At 65.0% G+C, this 23,946-nt stretch overlaps 1 protein-coding gene across 3 annotated transcripts in view; it reads left to right on the plus strand.

Annotated features, from left to right (window-relative positions):
* PRDM16 (PR/SET domain 16) overlaps nt 1-23,946 on the plus strand; it is a 275,982-nt gene that overhangs the window by 74,048 nt on the left and 177,988 nt on the right. For all 3 annotated transcript variants that reach the window (XM_070403930.1, XM_070403931.1, XM_070403932.1), the window contains exon 2: nt 14,361-14,707. In XM_070403930.1, coding sequence (XP_070260031.1) covers nt 14,361-14,707 — 347 coding nt within the window. The remainder of the gene's footprint in view (nt 1-14,360; nt 14,708-23,946) is intronic.

Consider the following 23,946-nt stretch of genomic DNA (forward strand, 5'->3'; position numbering starts at 1 on the left):
CGGAGTCTGTTCACAGACGAGCGGCCGGTGGGCACCTCGTCAGCGTCGTCTCAGACGCACAGCCCTGTGGGTGTCGCAGCGTCACCCACACCGGGCGCCACGGATGGGAAGCTCGCAGGAGAAGATGCTCGGATCTACTCGCGGGCTTGGCGTAAACGGCGTGGCCGAGTCGGGTGGTGAGGAAATCGCCCGGTCCAGTGGTTGGCAAACCACGGCTCTCGAGCCACATGCAGCTCTGGGCCCTTGAGTGTGGCTCTTCCACAAAATACCACGTGCGGGCACGCACGTGCAGTGCGATTGAAACTTCGTGGCCCATGCGCAGAAGTCGGTTTTCAGCCTGTGCGAGTCTATTTTGAAGAAGTGACGTTAGAAGAAGTGGGGGGTGTCGGTCAGTCGGGCCACGGGATACGCAGCGCGGGGGAGGCACGCATGATTCATGCGCGAGTTGAGTGTGGATGGGAGAGTTGGAAGGGGTCGACCTCAGTGAACGTACCTCAATCAGATTGAGGACGTTTTTAGCAAAGGCCAGCTTAGGAGTACCCTAATTAAGTTAATAACAATGTACCTACCTATATAGTTTAAGTTTAAAAAATTTGCCTCTCAAAAGAAATTTCAATCGTACTGTTGATATTTGGCTCTGTTGACTAATGAGTTTGCCGACCACTGGCCCAGTCGATTTATTAAAAATCTCTACCTGTAAGTGGACCCTTGCAGCTCAAACCATGTTGTTCAGGGGCCAACTGTATTGTTGTGAAGCGGATCAGGAGCCAAAGGAAACCCGCGACCGTGACTGACCCGACACCCAGCCGCGTTCTGGGGGTCAGGGTGGGAGACATTGGCGCGGGGTCAGCGCGGGCATGGAGTCAGCACCGCGGCACAGCCTGGCAGCTTGTTCGGCCCCGGCACTGCCCCTCCCCAGATCATGACCTGCCGCAGATGCTGGCGTCTTCATGCCTCAGTTTCCTGATCCATAAAATGGGGCAGTAGTGGGCCTCGCCCCTGGGGTTGTGTCTTGGGGAATAAAGACGGTATTGGTGTGAACCTCCTGGTGGGCCCTGGGTGTTGGCCGCCAACTCGCCGAGGACAGTGTCGCAGTAAAACAGCCGAAGAGGAAGCCAGGGAGCCCGGCATCCACCGCCCACCCTCCGGCCAAGGCTCAGGATTGGGGCAGGAAGGGGAGGCCGGGCGGCCGCTCCAGCCCCTGGCGCCTTCGGAGCCCAGCCGCGGGCCTCCCCTCTGGCTGCCGGGCCGGGCCGGCGCTCGGGTCAGCGCGAGCTAACGCCTTTGTCAGGGTGATTAATAGCGCTGGGGATTGTCGTTAATTCACTGCCTAATGACTGCGGCCGGCCCGCTCCGAGTAATCGGGTGATGTATGTGAGGAGCGCCCACCTCATGGCAGAGGTGAAAATCATTTCGACAAGTCAAATATTGTCACAGGGAACAAATGGCTCTCCCTGTTAATAAAAATTAATGAATTTTTTTCCTCCCTTTCTCTCTTTTCTCGCCACTGGCCTGCTAAATGGAGCTGCGGCGGCTGAGCAGGGAGGGGGCCGGCCAGTCAAGCTCTTTATTTGATGCTTAAAACTATAAACGTCTTTATTAGGGCAGAGATGGCCCGAGGGCCAGGGCGCGTTGGCTGCTGTGGCCGCAGCTGGGGGCTGCGCGGAGGTGGGGGTGGACAGCCCCTGTGAGGTGAGGCTGTCCCTGGGTGTCTGGCCCAGAGGATTGGGGGGGCGCCCCAGTTTTCTCTCATCTCTCCTGTCTGCAGGCCTATCGTCTGGGCAACACGCAGGGGGACAGCAGGGGCATGGGAGCAGGTGCCTGGGCGGCAGCGGGAGGGTCTTTCCCGGGCACCTGGGCGACCGGAGCCCCCATCCCGGCTGCAGAGGGCTCAGCTGTGCCACTCCCACCCCCGCTTTGGTTGGGGGCCAGGGCCACGGCCGGGCAGGGGGCCAGCCGGCGTCCAGGGAGAGGGAAGGGGGCAGCAGACTTGCTTCACCACCAGCTGCCCCGTCCCCAGGCCCCGAGGCAATGGCCACGCCGCCCCCTCTGCCGCCCCCGGTGCCAACATCCAGTTGTCATTCCGCGAAGCCAGCATCTCGGAGCCCAAAGCCTGCTCCGTGCGCCCAGCGGCCGCACAGCCGGAGGTCCAAGGCTCCACCTCCCACCCCAGGCCCTGGGTTCCCGGGGCCTTTCTCCTCTCGCCATTCGCCCGGAGCCCAGCCCCAGGCCCCGGGAGCCCAGCCTTCCCGGTGGTGAGGGCACATGGTCTGCTTTCTTCCTCCTGAGACTTCTATTTTGGGGCCATATTTGTTAACTGTGTGACTCGCTCGGCCTGGAACGGCAGCCGCCGGCCCCAGGTGTGGGGGCTACAGAGATACACGCTGTGTAAGTAGTTGGTGGTCCTGGGCGTTAACCCGATCCTCCTCCACGTGCCGCCCAGAGGGCATGGGGAGCCGGCGGGGAGCCAGCCCCGCCCTTTTGTCCCCGACACTGTGCCCCCAGGTGGGGCGGCTCCTGGGGCCGCCCTGCCCAGCCTCCCTGGGGCCTCAGCCTCGTCCCCCAAACTCTCTGTGTCCCGGGTGGCCCATAGCAACAGGCATGGCTGTCGGGGCAGGTGACGGTCGCACCTCGACCCCTCCCTCTGCACCCCACTCAAGCCTCTGGGTTTGCAGAAACAGGGTGTTTGTGGGTGTCAGGGTCCCTTCCCCACACCCAGCCGGCCACATGCTGAGTGGCTGTGCCCCTGGCCTATGTGAGCCGCATCCCTCTGGGTCCCCCTCCCTTCCTCCCCTGAGGCCCGGCACCAGCAAAGCCGCCCGCCGCCCCGCATAGACAACGGGGCCTCAGAAAACCCAGCCGCTCAGGGCTGTGCCCAGCCCTGGAGCCCGCGCCCGTCCCTGGGGCTCCTGCAGGGCCTCCGCCCCGTCTGCTAGGCGCTCATCTCCAGAGGGACAGGGTCCTCCTCGTTCCCGGGGTGCACTGGGCACGTGGGTGCCGGGGTGCTTAATGGGGATGGGGCAGGAGCGCTGCTGGCCCGCGGTGTGGGGGCGCCTGGCGGTCCTGCCATGGCAGTGCCAGGCACAGGGTCCCACATGCAGGGGCCTGTGGCCCTGAACCTCCCAACTGTCCCAGGTGGGATACACCCCGTTTTTACATGGTGGGAGGGGGGGCTGGGGTCCAGAGAGTGTCTGTGTGGGAACCGGAAGGAGAGCCCGCTGGGCCTGTAGAGCCTGAGAGTCAGTGAGTGAGCTGGTGAGGACCCGCCCGAGGACGCGGCCTGGTTTCACTCGGTGCAGCAGCCTGGGAGACCCCGTCGGTGGGTTTCGGTGATGCTCAAAGCACACTGTGGGCTCAGCCAGACACCTGCACCCCCACGTTCAGAACAGCCGTCTCCACAGCAAGAGGTGGGAACAGCCCACAGCCCAGTGTCCAGGCAGGGGGGGTGGGGGGGGCGGGGACTGTGCGGCATCAGGGGGTGGAGCACCACTCAGCCCCCAGAGGAAGGGCGCTGACACCTGCTCCCACGTGGGTGGCGCTGAGGACGTGCGGTTGGAATGAAGCGGACGCGGCGGGACGGGCGCCGGGATGCCGCCCGGAGGAGTCAGACCCACGCGTCAGAGCAGATGGGGGGCGGGGGCGGGGTGGGGGGCGTGGTCAGTGGAGATAGCGGTCCAGCTCAGGAAGATGGAAAGTTCTCGAGACGAGGGTGGTGACAGCTGTGTGACAGTGTGACTGCGTTTAAGGCCGCGGAGCTGCACGGACCGTGGTGAAGACGGTGCATTTACCACCATTTTCTTTATGATTTTTATCTTATTTTTATTTCAGAGGGGAAGGCAGAGGGAGAGAGAGACAGAAACATCCATGATGAGAGAGAATCATGGGTCGGCTGCCTCCTACACGCCCCACACTGGGGATGGAGCCCGCAACCCGGGCCTGTGCCCTGACCGGGAATCGAACCCTGACCTCCTGGTTCCTAGGACGATGCTCAACCCCTGAGCCATGCCAGCTGGGCACCTCCAATTTTTTAAAAAATTGTGAGCTGCTGGATTGATGCGAGGTGATGGACTGGTGCCTGGAGCAGCATCCTCTAACATTGGGGGTGGGGGCGGGTGGAGGGTGGGGGCGGCCCCTCTGGTGCATCTGCAGAGGAGGAGGTGGAGGGGCCCGAGGACACCCCGCTCGGCCACAGCGCACACAGCGTGCATCACGGACGGGGAAAGGGTGTGTGTGTGGGGGGGGGGAGGTTCGGCCGTGATTTAGAAGAAAAACAGTGAGATTTGAGCAATCGGCGGCCACCGCGCTGCCCCCGGGGCTCGGGGAAGTGGTGTATTAACCGAGGAATAAGGAGGGGGAAAGGCCAATCCCATCTCCGAAACAAAGAGGCTTTTCACCAGGAACAAGCCTTGATCAAAACTGCAGCGGCATCGCGCGCCCCGGGCGATGGAAGCACGAGGAAATGGGACGGGCCTGAAATAGGAACGCGTCCCCCGAGCACGGCGATAAATAACCGTCTTAGAATAATGCGCCGCTTTAAGGGGGGGCCAGGTGGTCTGGGCTGCCGGTCACAGCCCCCGGCCCTGTCAGCCCCACTGGACGGGGACCGGGCCGGGGAGGGCGAGTGGGGGCAGCGAGCTCTGGGGCGGTCTCTGCCGGCAGCCCCTTGGCAGCTGGGCCCAGCTGCAGGCGGGAGCCGGGGAGGGCAGGGGGCCCCTGGGATGTGGTGGCCTGTGAAACCTGCCCCAGGCCCCTGCCGGTCTGTCGGGAAGTGTATCTGACCTTGAGTGGCTGAGCTTGGCCGTGGCCGAGCAGCGGGCGACTCATTCCCAGGGTTCCAGTGTCCCAGGCTCTGAGGGGCTGCTGCTCAGGCTTCACTCCCAGCAGAGGGCTCATCCGGAACCTTCATCCGTTTGTGCATCAGTTTCTGCGTCTGTGAAATGGGTACACTGGTGACCTGCTTCCAGATGCTATGAGCAGACTAAGAACCGAGGGGGCAGGTGGGGAGCTTCCGGAGGGGGCTGTGAGCGGTGAGGACCCCCCGGCTGCACCCCTGGGGGGCCAGGGCCCTCCCGCCCGGCTCTCTGGGTCTGTCCTGGGCGGCTGTAACAAAGTACCATACACTGGGGGTGTCAAACATTTATTCCCTGTGGCCTCCGTCACCCCGTGGCCGTGTCGCCCCCTGTGCCTCTGTCTCCTCTTCCTGTGAGGACAGTCGTGTTGAATTAAAGTCCACCCCAGTGACCCACCTAACCTCGACGACCACCCTGTCTCCAACTCGGGTCACATCACAGACCCAGGGTTCGGGCAAAACATGTGTGGGGGACACAGCTCAGCCCACACGGCCATCCTGGGGGCCAGTCGGCCAGTAGAGCACCTGGCCCAGGGCCAGAAGGACCCGCACTGCCCGCTCTGGGCCCTGGACTGGCTGCAGGTGGTTCTGGCCTCACTTCCTCATGCCCGAGTCTTTCCTGCCGGCTCCGTGCCGGGGACAGGCCACCGCCTGTGCAGGAGACGGTGCGTCTTGTCAGGGTTGGGGAAGGAGGGGCTCCCTCTGTGTGGGGGAGGCCCGCACACCTGGACCCTGGCGGGAGAGGCTGGGCCAGGCCGCTAGCGAGACAGGGGCCAGCCCTGCGCCTCCCCAGCCCCCACCCCCACCCCCGGGGACATTCAGCGCCGTGGGCCGGGCAGCTGGGCTCTGCGCCTCCGGTCCCTGCGGGCCACGTCCCGGGCGTGGGCTGGGATTCTAAACGGCGATTGATTATTATTAGCATTTAGCACGTCTGCAGGAATGTCTGTTCTCAGAGCTATTCATCTGCCGTGTTAATAACCGCGCTCGGCCGAGGGCTCTGAAGCTCGAGGCTGCGTGTGGGGCGAATGGCAATGAGTGCGGCCTGGGGCGGCGCAGCCCTGGCAGCTCCGGCGGGCGGGCGGGCGGGCGGCGGGTCCCCACCACCGTGGGCGCCTCTTTGGGCTGGTCCTGGAGCAGGGACCCTCTGTGCTTGTCTCTCTGGCAGGTCCGGGCTGGGAGAGGCTCCACGTTTGCCGCGGGCGATTGAAAACGAAACAATGGCAACACGGAGCCGCCGATTCCCAGCTCCCTTTCTAACAAGTGGTTTGGGAGGTGGGTCTGCAGGACGCTGGTGCAGCCCCAAGAACCCCTCCATCAGGGACGGGGCTCCCCCTTGCCTGGCTGCCCTCGGCAGGAACGCAGCAGCATGGAAATCCGTTAGAAATAATCTGACGTCACTGCTTATCCAGTGGCCTCCGTGGGCCCAGCTTGACTGCGTGCTGCTCTCTACCCTGTCCCCCTCCCTGAGCCGCAGGCAAGATGGTCCCCTGATAGTCACAACTCAGGGGGACATACGGGCTCGGGGGCAGGGGGGCCGTGTGGGGGTCTCTGCGGGGCCCAGTACCCAGTACTCCTCGCCGTGTGGTTCCAAAGATAAAAGAATAGTCAGAAGGTGGGGAAGCGAAGTGCCACCAGCTCAGAGGGCCGGGGTCTTCAGCTGAACCCCAGAATTGCTGCCGCGCCCACTGCACCCCTGGAGTGCGGGCCAGGCAGGCCACTCCATGGCTGAAGGGAGGCAGCTCCGAAGGAGCAGCTGAGAAACAGGCTCCTTCCCGAGATGGGGACTGGGCCAAGCAAGCCCAGTGTCCCCCCAGATCAACCAGAGTCCAGGGGGTACGAGGGAAAGGGGATTACCCTCAGGGAAGGGAAGTCAAGAATGGGAAGTGAGAGTTTCTGCCTTTAACTTTTTCCGTCCTTCCGCCCACACATCCACCCACCATCTCCATCCATCCATCCGTCCATCCATCCATCCAAATATTCATTCATCATCCATCCACCCACCATCCACCCATCCATCCATCCACCTTCCATCCATCCATCCATCCACCATCCATCCATCCATCCATCCACCCACCTTCCATCCATCCATCCATCCGTCCATCCACCATCCATCCATCCATCCATCCACCATCCATCCATCCATCTACCCAACATCCATCCATCCATCCACCTACCATCCATCCATCCATCCATCCACCATCCATCCATCCATCTACCCAACATCCATCCATCCATCCACCTACCATCCATCCATCCATCCATCATCCATCCATCCATCCATCTACCCAACATCCATCCATCCACCCACCTTCCATCCATCCACCTACCATCCATTCATCCATCCCTCCATCCATCCATCCATCCACCCATCATCCATGCATCCATCCATCCACCATCCATCCTTCCATTCATCCATAACTTGAGCCCTCAGTGGACAAGCTGACTCGGTGCTGATGGTTGGAGCCCCAGCACAGAGGGGAAGTGGCATTCTGACCAGGCCTACCCATTGTTACACAGTCGCCTTCATAGTCACAGGTTCTGGAATTGAACGGCCGTGGACACCCTGGGACTTCGCTTCCCACAGTCGCAGCAATTGTCTGTTCTCACCTCACCTCACCTCTGCCACCACATCCCTTTCATACACTGACCTGACCTGAGTGGTACCTTCAAATACTGCTTTCCACGGGCCTGGTGGCATTTAGCTTGACCCTCGGCATTAAAACCTGGAGTTGGCCGGGGAGGCCTGTCTCCCTGGGAGAGGGCGTGGCCTGAGGCCTTGCTGCTGGTTGATGTGATGGGGACGTCAGGCCCGGCGCCCACAGAGCCTGGGTGGGGCCCTCCCAGAGCCCGTGGGCCGCTGCGTCTGGCGGCCTCAGGAGGAGGTTTCGGCTGCAAACAGATGGGTGAGGGCTGGCCACGTGGCTCCACTGGACATAGAACCTGCTGTTTCCCGGATGTCATGAGGGTCCTCTCCCTGGGAGCCATGCTAGGGAAGGGGGGTGCTGGGGTCCCCCTCACCCACAGAAACCCTGTAATACAGCAGGCGGCTCAGGGGGTCTTGAGTGACACCTCTGGGGGCCAGTCTGCAAAGGGCTGGGGGCCATAACGCCGCTCCGCGGAAGTCCCTGGAACCTCCGTGGGAACCTCTGCTCGCCGCTGGGCCAGGTGCCTTCTGTGGGGTGGACCGGAACTGTGAGCTCGGCCGGAGCTTCCTGACCCAAGAATTGTCCTTTAAAGGCTCTGGTGGGAAATACACTGAGGCCCGTTTCCCTTGGCAACCGGATGGGGTTGCTGGGCGTGGTCGACTCTGGTCCTTGTGGCGGGTCGAGGTGGATGGAGAGGGTCTGGGTGGGTGGAGGGGGTGGGGGTGGATGGAGGGGGTGGGGGTAGATGGAGGGGGTGGGGGTGGATGGAGGGGGTGGGGGTGGATGGAGGGGGTCGGGGTGGATGGAGGGGGTGGGGGTGGATGGAGGGGGTGGGGGGTGGGTGGAGGGAGGGGGTCGGGGTGGATGGAGGGGGTCGGAGTGGATGGAGAGGGTCGGGGTGGATGGAGGGGGTCGGGGTGGATGGAGCGGCCCCCTGCCCCCGAACCCGTATGTTCCCCTGTGGCCTCTGACCTGTTCTCCCCCATTTGAGGGAATAGTAGTGTCCCCCCACCAGGGTGACCTGTGGCCGTTTTAAGAGGTTGGTTCCCTTCACGTTTGCCCCTGTTGCGAACAGCATTTCTGATGCAGGCTGTGCACCCCCCACTCGGAGCTGCAGCCGCAGCTGCCACAGGCCGAGGGTGCGGGTGGGCACAGCCCGCTTGCCTGCAGCTGCCGGCGGAGTGGGTCTCCTAGTGCCAGGGCACACGGATGCCATGGGTCTGGGGACCCCACGCTGAGCACCCCTGAGCTGGAGGGGCAAACCGTCCCCCAAACATCCGACACAGCTGGTCCCTGGCTCCTGACACTGACCAGCGCAGCCCGCTGGGCACGCCCTGCCCTGGGCACAGGGGCATCTGGGGCCCAGGGCTCAGGGCCGCCTCTGGGGGCGGAGCTCCTCGGCCTGACCCACAGCTGGACGCCATGCCCTGCGGTCTGTCTCCACAGGCAGCTCAGACAGGCACCGTCCCCTCTGCGCACCTGGTTCCTCATACCCAGGCCGCTCCATGGGGACGTTCAGCCCAGGGCCACGTGGTGTCCGTCTGACCCCTTCGACTGGAGAGGAGTCCGCTCGGCCTCAACCTGTGCGTCCTGTGCCCCGCGCGTCCTGTGCCCCGTGCGTCCTGTGCCCCGTGCGTCCTGTGCCCCGCGCGTCCTGTGCCCCGTGCGTCCTGTGCCCCGTGTGTCCTGTGCCCCGCGCGTCCTGTGCCCCGTGCGTCCTGTGCCCCGCGCGTCCTGTGCCCCACGTGTCCTGTGCCCCGCGCGTCCTGTGTCCCGTGTGTCCTGTGCCCCGTGTGTCCTGTGTCCCGCGTGTCCTGTGCCCCGCGCGTCCTGTGCCCCGTGTGTCCTGTGCCCCGCGCGTCCTGTGCCCCGCGCGTCCTGTGTCCCGTGTGTCCTGTGCCCCGTGTGTCCTGTGCCCCGCGCGTCCTGTGCCCCGCGTGTCCTGTGCCCCGCGCGTCCTGTGTCCCGTGTGTCCTGTGCCCCGTGTGTCCTGTGCCCCGCGCGTCCTGTGCCCCGTGCGTCCTGTGCCCCGTGCGTCCTGTGCCCCGCGCGTCCTGTGTCCCGTGTGTCCTGTGTCCCGTGTGTCCTGTGCCCCGTGTGTCCTGTGCCCCGTGCGTCCTGTGCCCCTAGCGTCCTGTGCCCCGCGGTCCTGTGTCCCGTGCGTCCTGTGCCCCGTGCGTCCTGTGCCCCGCGCGTCCTGTGCCCCGCGCGTCCTGTGCCCCGCGCGTCCTGTGCCCCACGTGTCCTGTATCCTGCGCTGTGGGACCCGAGGATGCAGCTTTGCGGAGCGGGCCGGTCTCCACAAGGAACCAGCACCCTTTTGAGAGGGGCTGCATTCATTCTCAGAGGCCACCGGGTTCAGAGGCCACCGGGTGAGAATGCCCAGGGAGAGTTCCTGGCCGCTGCTCCGCCTCAGGAAGGGGGTTGCTTTAGACCAGAGGTTCTCAACTTGTGGGTCGCGACCCCACAGGGTCTAAGACCATCGGAAAACATATATATAATTACATATTGTTTTTGTGATTAATCACTATGCTTTAATTATGTTCAATTTGTAACAATGAAATTGGGGGTCACCACAACATGAGGAACTGTATTAAAGGGTCGCGGCATTAGGAAGGTTGAGAACCACTGCTTTAGAAGTTTCCAGAGGGGCCTGACTGAGCTGGCGTGGCCCTGACTAGCCAGGCTGTGGGGAGCCAGCTGAGTCCCGGCCTGTGCATCACCCCCACCCATGGTGTCGCCGTCACGGCCTAGGGAGGCCGTGCTGGTCCCAGTTCACAGGGAGATGTCAGCTCGGCCTGGCCGCGTCGGTGTCACTGACGACACAAGTGAGGAGCGTGGGAGGCGGTGTCGGCAGCTCTGGTCTGAGGAAGCGGCTGGACTTTCAGAGCCGGTTCCGTGGGGGCAGGGACGGTTTCTCCTCGGTGCTCCGTGAGCCCATGGGCCGGTGCAGCGTGCAGGGTGGGCCCCGGCGGCAGCCTGGAGCAGCGGCCACAGGGCGGATGTGGCCGGCGTCGTGCTCAGCGGGCAGGGCTGCGCATCCCTCCACGGGGAGTGGGCGACGGCGCGGTGGGCGGTGGCTGACCTCACAGGGCCTGGGTGGAGTTCGCTGCGAACCAGCCTCACCGCGCCAGCTCCTCCAGCAAACCGGGGCCGGGGGCCCCCACGGGCCCACAGGCTGTTTCTAGAAGGTCACTCATGGGGGGATCACCATGGCCTCTGACCTGTTCTCCCCCATTTGAGGGAATAGTAGTGTCCCCCCACCAAGGATCAGCAGAGGTCGACTTGCTTTTGACCTTTGACCCTGAGATGATCATCAGATGGGTTGTAGAGATAGGGGAGAAGGTGAGATTTGGGGGGGCTCATTCCCTGGCTCGGCACAGGGCACCTTGGTGGCTCTGCCATTCCAGCCCTGCCTGGCACCACCGTCCTTGAGGGTGTTGAAGAAGGTGACGGGTGATGGTCCCGAGGTGGTTTCTGCCCGAAGGATTGGGATGGGGGGAGGGGTGGGGGCGGGGGGAGACCGGGCCAAGGGGCGGGGTCTCGGGGACGGCGAGAGTAAGTAATGTTCTCCGGCTACTCAGAGCTGAGCAACACGGACCTGGCTTTTCAAGCAGGTCCTCTTTCATCCGAACTGTAACTGAAGCCATTGCAGGCTCGCACGCAGCCGTAGGCCTGCGAGAGGGCGAGACCCTGTGCCCTTTGCCCGGTTTCCGATGCTAAGGGTTTGCAGAGCTCCCGGCTCCTCCCGGTGCTGACAAGGGTACAATGGACAAGGACGCTATGGAGGATGTTGATACAATATCCTCCGTCTGGCCTGGGGCTGTAACCTGCGCCAGGCGCATTCAGCTCTGTGTCCTGTGGGTCCATATCCACCACAGGCGGGCTTTCCCCTCCCTTCTTCTCGGGGTCCCAGGCAGAGTTCAGCCACACCTCCCACCCCAGGGAGGCAGGGGGCTGGCTGGACCCATCGGCTCCCCTCACGCTCCTCACAGACTCACAGGCACCCGCACACTCACACACACAGCAGCCATACGCCCCCCCCCCCGCCCCCTCCCTGCTTTTATATCCTGGCAGGTCTCCCCAAAGAACTTTGAGGAACGATGGGCTCAGGCCCGAATCCCTCTCCTGAAACTACCGCAAAACCCAGTAAAGGAGCGAGGGCCCGAGCAGTAGCTAACACACACCGCCCAGCTGTTCCCACGTCATAAAACGCTCGTGTTCCTGGCTCTGTGTCCCGGCCTTGGAGAGGGAGCCACTGGACACGGGCCAGCGTCAGGAGCCAGGGTGGCCGGTCCAGGGGGATGCACGTCCAGCCCAGGGCAGAGGGCAGAAGGCAGAGGGCAGACGGGTCTGCCCAGGCGGCCACCACTGTGTCCCTGGCCGGAGCGCAGGGCTGAGGAAGGATGGCCTCTGGATCCGGCCTCGGGTCGAGGACCCGGGGAGAGGGACCGTTAGCCCTCGGCCTGGCCTGCGCCTCTGGCGTCTCTGAGCGGCTCTCTGCTTCCTCCGGACCCGGGGGCGGCTCTGACACCTCATTTTCTCCAGATGCTTCTGCAGAGTAATCAGGCCACTGGCCAGCTCTGAGGGGTGAGGGAGGGCGGAGACTGGTTTTCCTGGTGCCTCAGGCAGCACTTAACCCCGTGCCCGCGGGGGCGGAGGCCTGCGCAGCCACCTTCAATCAGCAGGAAACACGCCCCCGGCCCCCGCGCTCCTGTCTGTGTGGCCGGCAGGTTCAACACGCTTTTAAGCGCGGTTACCCTCCAGCAGGCGAGGTGTTTGGGGAAGTAGAATTCACACCGAAGCTGTAAAGGGCCCGGCCAGCTGGCTCAGCGGGTGAGCGTCGGCCTATGAACCAGGAGGTCACGGTTCGATTCCGGTCGGGGCACAGGCCCGGGTTGCGGGCTCGATCCCCAGTGTGGGGCGTGCAGGAGGGAGCAGATCCATGAGTCTCTCTCATTATTGACGTTTCCCTCTCCCTCTCCCTCTCCCTTCCTCCCTGAAATCAATAAAAAAATATTTTTTAAAAACAGAAAATAACACCTCCGCCAAAAAAAGAGCCCTGAGATACACCTGCGTGTGGGGGACACAGTGCAGGGGGCCCGCGTGCAGCCTCGCTGGTCCCTCCTTGTCTGGAGCGCAGGCCCCGCCCCCCCCCCAGGAGTGGGGACTTGCGTGGGGCCCGGGGTGAACTCTGTGGTTCCCAGGAACGAAGTGGCACCTTAATTGCCCCCTTGCAACCTGCCTCCACGAGGGGTAGGGAAGGGGGAGGGGGTGCCTTTCAAACCTAAGTCACTGGGGTGCTCAGGGCCGGGGGGCTCGCTGCTGGTCGCTGGAGGGGACCCCGCCAGCCAATGGCGGCCGGAACCGTCACCTCCGAGAAGGCGCTAAGCTACTAGGTGACCCCTCGCGACGCTTTCTCCTTGAGACTCTTTCTCCGCAAAGAAAACCTCTTGTTTGTCCTGCACCAGATCTGCCTGCTCCTGGCGCGAGAGGCCGGAGTCACTTTTCTTGTACTTAGAAGTCCCGTCGCCATGGAGACCTCGGCCTCGCCGGCCACGGCAGGCAGGGAGCAGGGAGGGCCGAGGGCCAAGGTGACCACAGCGGCCGGGTCACCTTCACAGGTTTGCAGAGGGCGGGGCTCGGGTGGGAGCATGTGGGCAGAGGTCAGCAGCTCGGGCCGGGCGGGTGTCCTCGCTGCTCCTCCGCCCCTCCCTCCCGCCCCCCCCACGTCCTCTGACTTTTAAGACCTCATGATGTGAAGTTCACATCCCATCGAGACTGGCCATTTTGAGTGAACGGTTCAGTGACAGCGTATTCACAAGGTAGTGCCACCAGCACCTCCGTCCATCCCAGGCGTTCCTTCCCCGGAGGACACCCCACGCCTGCACACGCCGTCGCGGGGGGCCCGCGGGTTCTGGGAATCCCACAGAAAGGGAGCCCTGCGCTGCGTGCGTGGCCTTTTGGGTCTGCTTCTCGCTCAGCGAGGCAGCAGCGGGCCCTCCTCCTGGCTGAGGGTTCACCTGTGGACGGGCCGCTCCTCAGCTCACCCGCTGATGGGCCCCAGGTGTGCCCGCCCGGTGGGTTGTGGGTAACGAGTGCGCTGTGAACGCTCACCTGTCTTTTCAGCTCTTGGGGGTGATGCCTGTGTGAGCCTCTCCGGGCTGTGCTGCGCCCCCCACCCCCCGGCGCCTGCTCGCTCCCCAGCCCGAGTGTTACCGCCCCCTCGGGGCTGGGCTATGCCAGGGGCACTGTCCTGGCACCGAGCGTCTCAGGAGGAGCCCCGCAGAGAGGACCCTCCCGCCCTCGGCTCGGCCCTGGGCCTCAGCCCGCGGGTCCCAGGCGGTGCCGTCAGCTGCCGCCCTCACCTGCCAGGAGCCGGTCAGGAACCGGGGCCGCTGCCCACCAGCTGCCCAGAGAGGCCCAGGTGTGGGGTACAGGCCGCAGGAGCCCAAATCCTGAATCCTCCCGGGAACTCGGGCCGCCTCCATTCAGGCTGCAGACACACTGGGTGGCTCTGGGACGTGGGTGCACCACCAGCCCCAGGCTGGGGGCCGGTGTGACAGCGTCCCCCACTGTCCCCAAGCTTGTGGCCTGTGGGCGCTCCTGTCCCCGCTCTCCCACACGTGGCCACGGGAGGCGTGGGAAACGCTGGTTCCGGAGGGAGCCTGGGGGGCGGGGGGCGGACATCCTAGTGCCGTTCATGGGGGTGCGGGCTGCTGGGTCGGGAGGGGCAGAGGCGACGTGTCCTGGGCAGGGGGTGCCTGGGTGCCCGGGGTTCCTATCCGTCCCGGTCCCGGGGGGTCCCGAGCCTCGCGCCCTGGGAGGGGGTGCCGCCCGGCCTGACGCTGTGCTGTTTCCCTCAGGTGACGGTGACGTTGTAAATAGTATGTACGAGCCGGACCCGGACCTGCTGGCGGGCGAGAGTGCGGAGGATGAGACCGAGGACAGCATCATGTCCCCCATCCCCATGGGGCCAGCGTCCCCCTTCCCCACCAGCGAGGACTTCACCCCCAAGGAGGGCTCGCCGTACGAGGCCCCCGTCTACATCCCCGACGACATCCCCATCCCCCCCGACTTCGAGCTGCGAGAGTCCTCCATCCCGGGCGCCGGCCTGGGCATCTGGGCCAAGAAGCGGCTGGAGGTCGGGGAGCGCGTGGGCCCCTGCCTGGCGGCGCCCCGGGCCGCGCTGAGGGAGGACTTCGGCTGGGAGGTGAGTGTGATGGATCGCGGCGTTTATCTCGGGCTCCATCTATTTATAAGCCCCGAGCGCGGGCCGGTGGGAGGGCGGCGGGGAGCGTCCGACGGCCATGGTTCCCAGGCCTATTTTATCCCGCAGCTCGCATGACGCGACTCCCAAAGCATCGAGGCCCCCGGACCGGCAGCCCCACCGGCCGCCCGCCCCAGCCCGGAAATGTGTCTTTAATGAGCTCATGTCTTAAACCGCCCGAGCTGCCTGTCTGGTCTGAGGTGCTAAGGCTGCGAGCTGTGGGGCGTGGAGAGGAATGGGGTGTCCCGGGACCATCTCCACTCCGGGGAGCCTCCTGCACATGGGGCCGCTCCCAGGACGCGCCCGCAGCCGCGCTGTCCTGTGCACATCCACACTCGGCCCCCGCCCCCGCCCCCGCCCCCTGGCTCCCTGAGAGGAACCCCCGCTTCTCATATTAGTGGGGTGCACACTCATCCTGCCGGAGGGGAGTCGGCAGCTTAGCCCAAAAGCCGAGGTCCGCCTCGATGGTCCTGAACCCCAGTGGGCAGGAGGGTGGAGGCACCAGGTGAGGCTGCTGATGCCCCTGAAGGCGTCCCTCCCTTGGGGGTGCCCTGCTCCGGCCACCAAGGGCCCTGGGCCCCATCTGGGGCTTCGCTGGTCTCACGGGTCGGCAGCCTTCGGAGCGGAGTCGGCGGGGACCCTGCTGGGGAAACGCGGGTGCCGCCAGGCTCTTGGGCCGGGTCAGGTCTGGCAGGAGGGCACCATGGCTGGGTCCGGGCAGTGAGGGTCGGGGAGCCTCTCCGGAAGGTGGGACCAAGTGGCCCTCCCCCTCCCCCGCCCTCCCATGAGGCTTTGCGGCTTCTAACCTGGCCCATCACACCCCAGCCTCTCCCCAGAGATGGTGTTGCTCACGCGCCCTCTTCCCAGCTCACTGGAGGCTCCCGGAGCCCCGCCCCCCGGGCACCTCCCCTGCGCCCACCCCTGTGCTCTTTTGTGGCTCCTGGTACGTCCCCTTGGAGCCAGGGCAGCAGCTCCGACAGGGACAGGCGTGTGGTTTGGGCTGCGAGTGGCATTTGGCAGGCCCTGCCTGTCCCCCGTCCCGCCGGGCTGCGGGGAGAGTGATGAAGGTGCTGGGGGACATGGCAGGGGGGCCTGGGCTACCTGTGAGCAGGTGGCTTTGGCCGCTGCGGTGAGCACGCACCGCACAGGCAGCGCGTTGGCGACCTGGAGGAGATTTGTTCGCTCGGCTCTGCCACAGGCTCCTGTTTGCTCTTTTTTAAGGAAACGGCCATGTCGAGGCTGCTTGCTGGGTGCCCGGCCTGGTCCGGCCGCCCTGTTATCGGTCCGGGCTGTTGACTTTGCGATAGTATTTATTCTCGGCGAACGTGAGGGAACGCTGTCCCCGCGGCGCCTCCCGCCTCGGCAGTGGGCTTGTCCGGTCGTGACCCGCCAGCTGCCTTTCATGCCAGCAGCTCGGGGAGTGTTCGCCCTGCCCACGCCCCCGGGCACTCAGGGCGCTCAGGGCGCGGGCGCGGGTGCGGGCTCGTCTGGCTGTTGCGAGCTGGGCACCGACTACCTGCTCGGGATCCGTCTTGGGGCTTCGTGGCTCCAGCGAGCGCGCCGGCAGCTGTTTGCGTCCCTGTTGCATTTGGGAGCCTGCGGAAGACACCGCCTCCCCGGAACCGAGGGACGGGGGGGCGGGCAGGTGTCCCCAAAACTCAGGGCGGCCCCACTTTCCCCTGAAACCGACCAGGAGGCCAAGGCTACCTTCTAGCTCAAGGCCGCCGTGTGGGCCTTGGGGGCAGGAAGCCGCCATCAGCAGCCCCGTGGGTTTTCCGTGGCTCCCTCACCGTGTCATTGCCGTCTCCCTTGGTTCTCCCGCCTTCCGAGTAGGACGGGCGGCTCGGGAGAGCGGCGACTCTCAGGCGCCCCTTCCCAGCGGCAGAGGAGTGGTCCCTGGTCGCACCGGGTGGGCACCGGGAGGCCCCAGATCCGAGCGGAAAAGCCGACTCCACAGTCTGGATCTTTCTGGGAGTCCCCACGCCCCCAGTGTAAATCCAGTGGCCTGACCCAGGGCCTGTCCACTCCGTCCTCCCGCAAGACGCTCTCCCTGGGCCCACGGGGAGCCCGGCTCCGCAGACAGTGCGATGGGAAGATAACTGGACACGCCCTACCGGCTGTGGCTCAGTGGATAGAGCATCGGCCTGCGGACTGAAGGGTCCTGGGTTCGATTCCTGTCAAGGACACATATCGGTTGCAGGCTCCTCCCCCATTGGGGCTCATGCAGGAGGCAACCAATCGATGTGTTTCTCTCATATCACTGTTTCTGTCCGTCTTTCCCTCTCTCTTCCACTCTCTCGAAAAATCAATGGAAAAATATCCTCGGGTGAGGATTAAAAAAACAGAAAAAAAGCTAATTAGACAGCGGTTAGCGCGTGAGAGGCAGCTGAGCAGGTGAGGCCGGGCGGGCCCAGGACCTCGGAGCAGGTCCCCGGGACAGCGCCCGGAGGCCACGATCCTACCACAGTCCCCGATAGTGTCTGTGCAGCTGCTCAGCCTCAAGCTGGTCGTTGTTTTGTAAGTCAGGGTGGTCTGATTTGACCACCGTCTACATGCTGTTCGTTTACTGAGAGAGAAGAGGTGGGGACACCTTAGCAAAGAGGACAAAAGACACCCGAGGAGGGTCCTGTGTCGGCGTGGGCTCCCGGGGCGCAGGGTCCACGCTGGCAGGGGGATTCCCTGTCCGCTGGGCCTGGCAGTCGGGCACATGGAGGGGTCCCCCCACAGACAGGGAAAGTGTCACCCAGGCCTGGGTGAAAGCCAAGGTCAAATGGATTGCACTTCCCCTCGTTGTGGGGCGCCCTGGAAACAGTTTTCCTTCAACCCTGAGAATAACATCGTTTTCCTGGACGTTCCATTGGGATCGAGTCCAAGGGCCCTTTCCTTTCGTCTTCGTGTGGCTGACATGCGGTCTGGCCACGCCCGGCCCCGGGGTCCCTCACACTCCGGCAGGACACGCGTCTCTCCCCTGCTGGCCCCGACATGGGTGACCTACAACCTTCAGGGTCAAGGTTTCATGCAGGAGTTTTTCTTCAGCAAAATGGGAACGAGGGGTTCGGCCGGGCAGGTGAACCCCTCCTCCCACATGTGTTGTAGACCCCCCGTCTCCTGGGTGCTCGGAGGACACCTGGAGATTCCTGTCCTTTTAAAAAATATATTTTTATTGATTTCAGAGAGGAAGGGAGAGGGAGAGAGGGAGAGAGAGAGAGAGAGAGAGAGAGAGAGGGACATTCATGATGAGAGAGAATCATGGATTGGCTGCCTCCTGCACGGCCCACACTGGGGATGGAGCCCACGACCCGGGCATGTGCCCTGACCGGGAATCGAACCCTGACCTGGTTCATAGTCGATGCTCAACCACTGAGCCACGCCGGCCGGGTGATTCCTGCCAGGTCAGGTGTATCTGCCCCGCACCCGGCCTGGCCAGGCACGTCCGTGGGGACAGATGGGAGTTGGGGTGAGTGGAGATGGCCCTGGGCTCCATCAAAGAGAGGTAGCCTGTCCCCGTGCCAGGGTGACGCCTGAACACTGCCCCCCCCCCCATGGGCTGCCTGCCTGCCGCTGTGGCCGCCACGCACCCTGCCCGAATAAATCACCCCCTGATTGCATTTCATTGCCCTGGGGTCTGAGAAACAATGATTTGATCATCTGTTGAGTAAATGATGACATTTATCATCGTGCTGTTTACTTTGCTAATTAAGAGATGGCTGTGAGTGACAGCCCAGAGGGAGGGCTGTGGCCGCGGGCTCCTCGGCCACCTGCCCGGGACCGGGCCCTGCAGCTGTGCCCCCCCCCCCGCACCCCCCCTGCTGTGGGGCCTGGTGGGTGGGGAGTGCTATGCCCGGCCCCGGGGAGCCCACAGGGGTGAGTCCACCCCACTCCTGCCTGTGCCCGGCTTGTCTCTTGGTTGGGTGCCTATCTCCCCAGAAAGCGAGGCCGGCGGTGGCTGGTGCCGAGAGCGTCGCCGGGCCTGGGCTGTGACTGGTGCCTCAGCACCTCTGCCTCCGCTTAAGGGGCCGGCGGACATGTCAGCGTGAAGGGGGGCCTCCATCCTCCGAGCCACTCACTCCGTGCATCTCCTCACCCCGAGGCCTTAGCTCCTGAGTATTAACACTCGTGTTTGCTGTTCAGCCAGCAAACAGGCTGCGTCTGGGCCAGGCCTGTGGGAGGCTCCAAGGTCAAGGGGGACAGAGCCCCGAGGCCTGGGGCTGCTCGATGATCCCGCGCTCCAACCACGTGACCCCCCCGGCCGGCTCCCCCAGGGTCCTGGGGCCGATGGGAGGTGATAGGGAGGAGCAGGCCCACCCTGCACCCCTGGGCCTGGGGCTGTGAGGCCAGGGCAGGGGACGCCACAGGAGAAAGCTCCGCAGGCTGCACTCCCGGTTCCGGGACACTCCTGGGACTTCAGGCCAAGTTCCTGTCCGGGACACGGGCCTGGAGAGAGGCCTGGGCTCGGGAGGAGCAGTCGGAGCTCCGCCCACCCCCACGCACCCTGAGGAACACGGCGGGGGTGCTCCTGGCCAGGCCAAGCATCTCACAACGGGGAGAAGCTGGGGGCCTGTTTTGGGTGGAAAGTGGCAGGAGGAGGACACGGGGGGTTCGGCTTCTGACTCTCTAGGACGGAGCTTCCGAGGGGACCCCGATGGAGTTCTCAGGTCCCAGCGGCTGAGTCACCCTGTGGGGGAGGGGCAGGGCCACCCGGAGTTCCTGGTGCGGCCAGCCTCCGCACCCTGGGGCCTCGCAGGCTGGCGGGCTTGCGGGGTCACAAGCACCCCCAAGGCCGCAGCCTGAGGCTTCCCCTCCACCTCAGTCTCCCCCCTTCCTGCATCAGCATCTCCCCTGCCCCCCTCCTCTTCCGTCCGAGTTTGCAAAGGAAGCTGTGAGGTTGGCACAGGAGGGCCAGGACGGTTCCTGGGACTTGCCCGGGGTGTCTGGCCCTGATGGCTGAGGCCTAGATCCGGGGCCTGACCTGACCTGCCTGTTGGATCGCCGGGAGCGTCAGAATGACAGGTGCCTGGGCCGGAGAGAGGCTCCGCCAGCAGCCCCGTAGGCCCAGGACTGTCCTGGTTTAGAGCTCACCTGGGCGTCGTGCTTGTGAGAGCATCCAGAAAGTTCCATGGGCAGTCGGGGCCGGACTGCAGATCTAGAGAGAAAGAGGGAGGGTCGCCTGCCCTCCCGCACCTGCGCGGGGCATTGAACGGCAGCTGGCGGCGGGCACGCGGAGGCTTCCGGAGGGCGCCGCCTAGGGCTGGGTGCTGGGGGACAGGGCCAGGTGCTGGGGGACAGGGCTGGGTGCTGGGGAACAGGGCCGGGTGCTGGGGGACAGGACCGGGTGCTGGGGGACAGGGCCGGGTGCTGGGGGACAGGACTGGGTGCTGGGGGACAGGGCCGGGTGCTGGGGGACAGGACTGGGTGCTGGGGGACAGGGCTGGGTGCTGAGGGACAGAGTAGCGCGATTTAAAGGATAAAGACCCGATTCTGGGGCTTCCTATGGGTCTGATGGCCACATGAGCTACGGCCTGGTGCTCTCTGCCCTGAACCTGGACTGGTTTTTGTCTCGGAAGCACCAGGACCCACACCGAGGACTCCCCAAAACCCTCCCCGCACTGGACGGGACCCCCAGATCGTCCTCGAGGTGACTCCCCGCCTGGTGGGGGCGTGCCCGATGCTGCTCTGCTCGGCCTGTGTCGCTGGGTTTTATTTGAGGCCTCGAAACACGGCAGGGACTTTGCTTCTTGTTTTTCTCATGATCATTATCTGAGCGCCTTTAGGAGGCAACACACACCTGCAGGACCTGCCAGGTCCGCATGGCCGCCCTGAGCGTTCCCACGGCGCACACGGCGCCCGGACAGCGTGCGCCCGGGGCCTGTCCCGGCCCGGCCAGCAGGAATCAGATCGGCCCCTCGGCGACCTCCCTCTCCGGAGCCTCTCCAGGCGCAGTGAGGGGACCGTGTCGCCGCCCCCGCCCGCCCGCCCTCCCGGGCACCGTGACATCAGGTCCAGACATTTTTAGCCCAAGAATGCCCTGAAACGCGCGCTATCTCGGGCCCGGCCGCCGCGGGTACATCAGGAATTTAGAAAAAGGAGCGAGAATGACTAAGAATACCTCCCGGACGCTCCTTTACTTCCTTAAGGGGTAATAACTCAGCCCCAGGCCAGCGAGAGGGACTTGCTTTAAATAGCGCATCTGATTCACAAGCGAAAAAGGAAATGAATATTTTCTCTTCGTGTCCACGCATACCAGCGTCCTCCGCTGTTTTCCCTTCGCGTCTCACACCCACCGTGACAGCCAGACCCACCCGCAGCCCGGGCCGCGGCTGTGAACAGGGGCCTGGGCGATAGCGCCAGGTTGTCAGGAGAGGGGGGAGGGGGAGCCACGCCGCTCGGCCTTCCCCTGGGCCCGGGCTCAGCCCTTCCTGTGGGCCCCTGACCGCTGCCCAGGAGAAGGGGGCTTCCCTCCCTCCCTCTTTTTTCTCTTTTTTTCCCTCAGAAACGGAGGGACAGCACATCAGGGGGGAGGAGCCAGGACACCTGGTGGCCCTGGGCTGGGCAGGACTAGTGGGGCCCCCCGGGGCTCCCGAGGGCGGTTACCCTCACCCCATCAGCTATGCTCAGTGCCGAGGGTCCGGTCCAGTGTGGGAGGTGGCCCCCTGGAGACTGACCAGTGATGGGACCCCCTCCCCGAGGGCCAGGCGGTGATGGCCAAGGGGGGTCCTGGGCACCGATTGTCCCGGTCATGCCTGGAAACCCGGGGTCCTCACCATTCTCCCCCAAGTCCTAGAGAAGGGAGGGGTCAGGCAGGGTGGCACGGGAAGTTGGCACAGGGATGAGGCCAGACTCGGGACCCCTAGGCACCGTCTTTCTGCCCACTCCCCCCGCAGTTCATGAGGCCAACACTGCCCCACCGGCTGGCGCACCCAGTGAGGCCAGCCCCACTGCCACGGCCTGCGGGCGATGGCCTGACCCTCGGCTCCTCCAGGGGACGGGATGAGGAGGTGTGGGGGGACAAGGACGTGACCTTGGCCTCCGTCTGCCCACTCTGCCCCCAGCGAGGCTGGCTCTCGAGTTCGGCCTGAGCCTGGCCGGCTGGCCCCCCTGCGCCGACCCCGTCTCCGGGGACCCACCTGCTGAGACCGAAGCATCTGCAGGGCCCGGCACTTACTGGGAAATATGTCTATTTCTAGCACTTTCCCAGCAGCGGCCTCGCCGGGAGCAGACTGGGCCAGGAGGGCGGCCCCTGAGGGTGGCAGCTACTGGCCAGGCGGCTCCCTGGGGAACCCCGGCGCGGCCCGGGCCGGCCCGTCCTCCAGCCCCTCCGTGGGCCTCCTCCGCCGGGTAGGACGCGCGTCCCGGGGTGGCAGGCCATAAAAGGCTCCCTGGGCCATGGGACGGGGCGCACCTCCTGCCGGGCCTGTCTGCTTATCGGGCTCCTCTCGAGCGGGAATCCGAGGCTGGTCACCCCCATGAGGAATGTGTTCTCAGCGAGTCCCAGGCCACCTCTCAGCCAACCCCCCGCCCTCTCCTGCTCCGCTTGGCCCCGGGCGCTGTGGGCGGCCGCTCAGAAGGCCCTGTCGGGGGCAGCGGGGAGGCCGCGTCCCCAGCATCGGGGGTGCTCCTGGTGGCCCCCCGTGTGCTTCTCTCATGTCTGGGGCCTAGTGAATCCCAGGGCCTCACAGCCTCACAGTGACTTAAATCAAGTGACAGGTGCGGCCACTGCGACCTGTTCCATGTGTGTCCCAGGGAGTCGGCTGGAGAACGGCCTGGCCTCCCGCGGCCGTGCCCAGGGGCATCTGTGGGCCCAGGCTTGTGGCCCTCTGTCCCCGCCGCAGGCCTGCCGCAGACCGGGGCGGGCAGGGGTCCCGGGCAGGCTGCCTGGCTCCGAGGCGGCGGTCCGCCGGCCGGGCGGGTAATTGCACGGCCATTGTGTGAGCCGCTGCGCCGTGTTCAGACACCCACCTCCACTCCCTCCCCATTGACTCTCTCCGAGTCCACAGGGCTTATCGGCGCAGTCACTCCGCGAGCCCAGCTAAGGTTTCTGGCGTTTAGGCCCCGGGCATTGTCCGTGCCCGCGGCGGCGAGATAAACCCTCACCCAGAACAAAGTCGCGGTGACCTTTTACAAGTGGAAGCGCCTTGTCTCCCTCCAGACCAATTTATCAACCTCCCTTTCACTCCGGAGGCCGGGCAGCTGCCAAGGGCGGGCGGGCGGGCGGGGGATGAGGAGGCCTGGCTGGTGTTTCTCCCCGCGGACACCCAGGGGCTCACGGGCTGTGCGTGGCCGTGGGAAGGGAAGGGACTGGCCCGGAAGATCCAGCCAGGTGATGGCCAGGGTCTGAGGGTGGCTGAGCCTGGGAGGGGGGCCCAAACCCCTCCCCTGGCCTCCTTCAGGCCCCAAGGAAAACTGTGGGTGCAAAGGCTGAGCCAGGTGCAATAGCCCGAGCCCCAGGAGGGCCTCTGGGACCCTGGGCGACTGCTCCTGGGCTTGCCCCCCCCCCCCCCCCACCTCCTAGGGCTGGGGCTAGGCAGGGAGGAGAGGCTGCCGGGGCCAGACCTCAGGCGCGTGAGCACAGGGAGCCCTTGGGGCTGAGGACTTAGCCAAGAGCCCCTTTCTAGAAAGTGCTATGTGCTTGGTTCACACGGTGAAGAAGCGCTGGGGACCGAGAGCAGGGGTGGCCCAGCCCCGCTGCGCCCCAGGCGTGCGACCTCCCGTGCTTGCCCGCTGGGAGGACGCCCCGAGGGACCCGCCCTCCTTTCTGACGTCGGAGCTTTCAGAGGTGACTGACCTCGGAGCATCAGTGCTTGGGCCCCCGTCTCCTGTCATCTCTCATCTCCAGGGAATTGGAGGCTCCAGGCCTCGGGGAAGCTGGGGGAGAGCCCGCAGCTCCTCGGGACACCCAGGTGCACCCGGGTGCCGGGCTCCCCCAAACTAACGAGTTCGCCTCTTCCCAGAGGCTGAGGGCACCTGTCCAGCAGGGAGACCCCGCGGGGACGGCTGCCGGGGGAGGGGACCCTGTGCTGCCCAGGCTCGGCCCGAGGTCCCCGCGAGGGCGGCTTTCTGAATGGAGGGGGCTCTTCCCTGCACTGAGGCAGGGCCTTGGGGGCGGGTCTGCGGGGTGTGGCCGAGCCCCAGGGCCGGGGCCCTCGGTCAGCTTCCCCTGAGACCGAGGTGGGGGAAGGAGACAC

This window comes from Myotis yumanensis, unplaced genomic scaffold (genome assembly GCF_028538775.1).
Source record: "Myotis yumanensis isolate MYYU_CA2020_CCGP unplaced genomic scaffold, mMyoYum1.0.hap1 SCAF_2, whole genome shotgun sequence".
Taxonomy (NCBI): Eukaryota; Metazoa; Chordata; class Mammalia; order Chiroptera; family Vespertilionidae; genus Myotis; species Myotis yumanensis.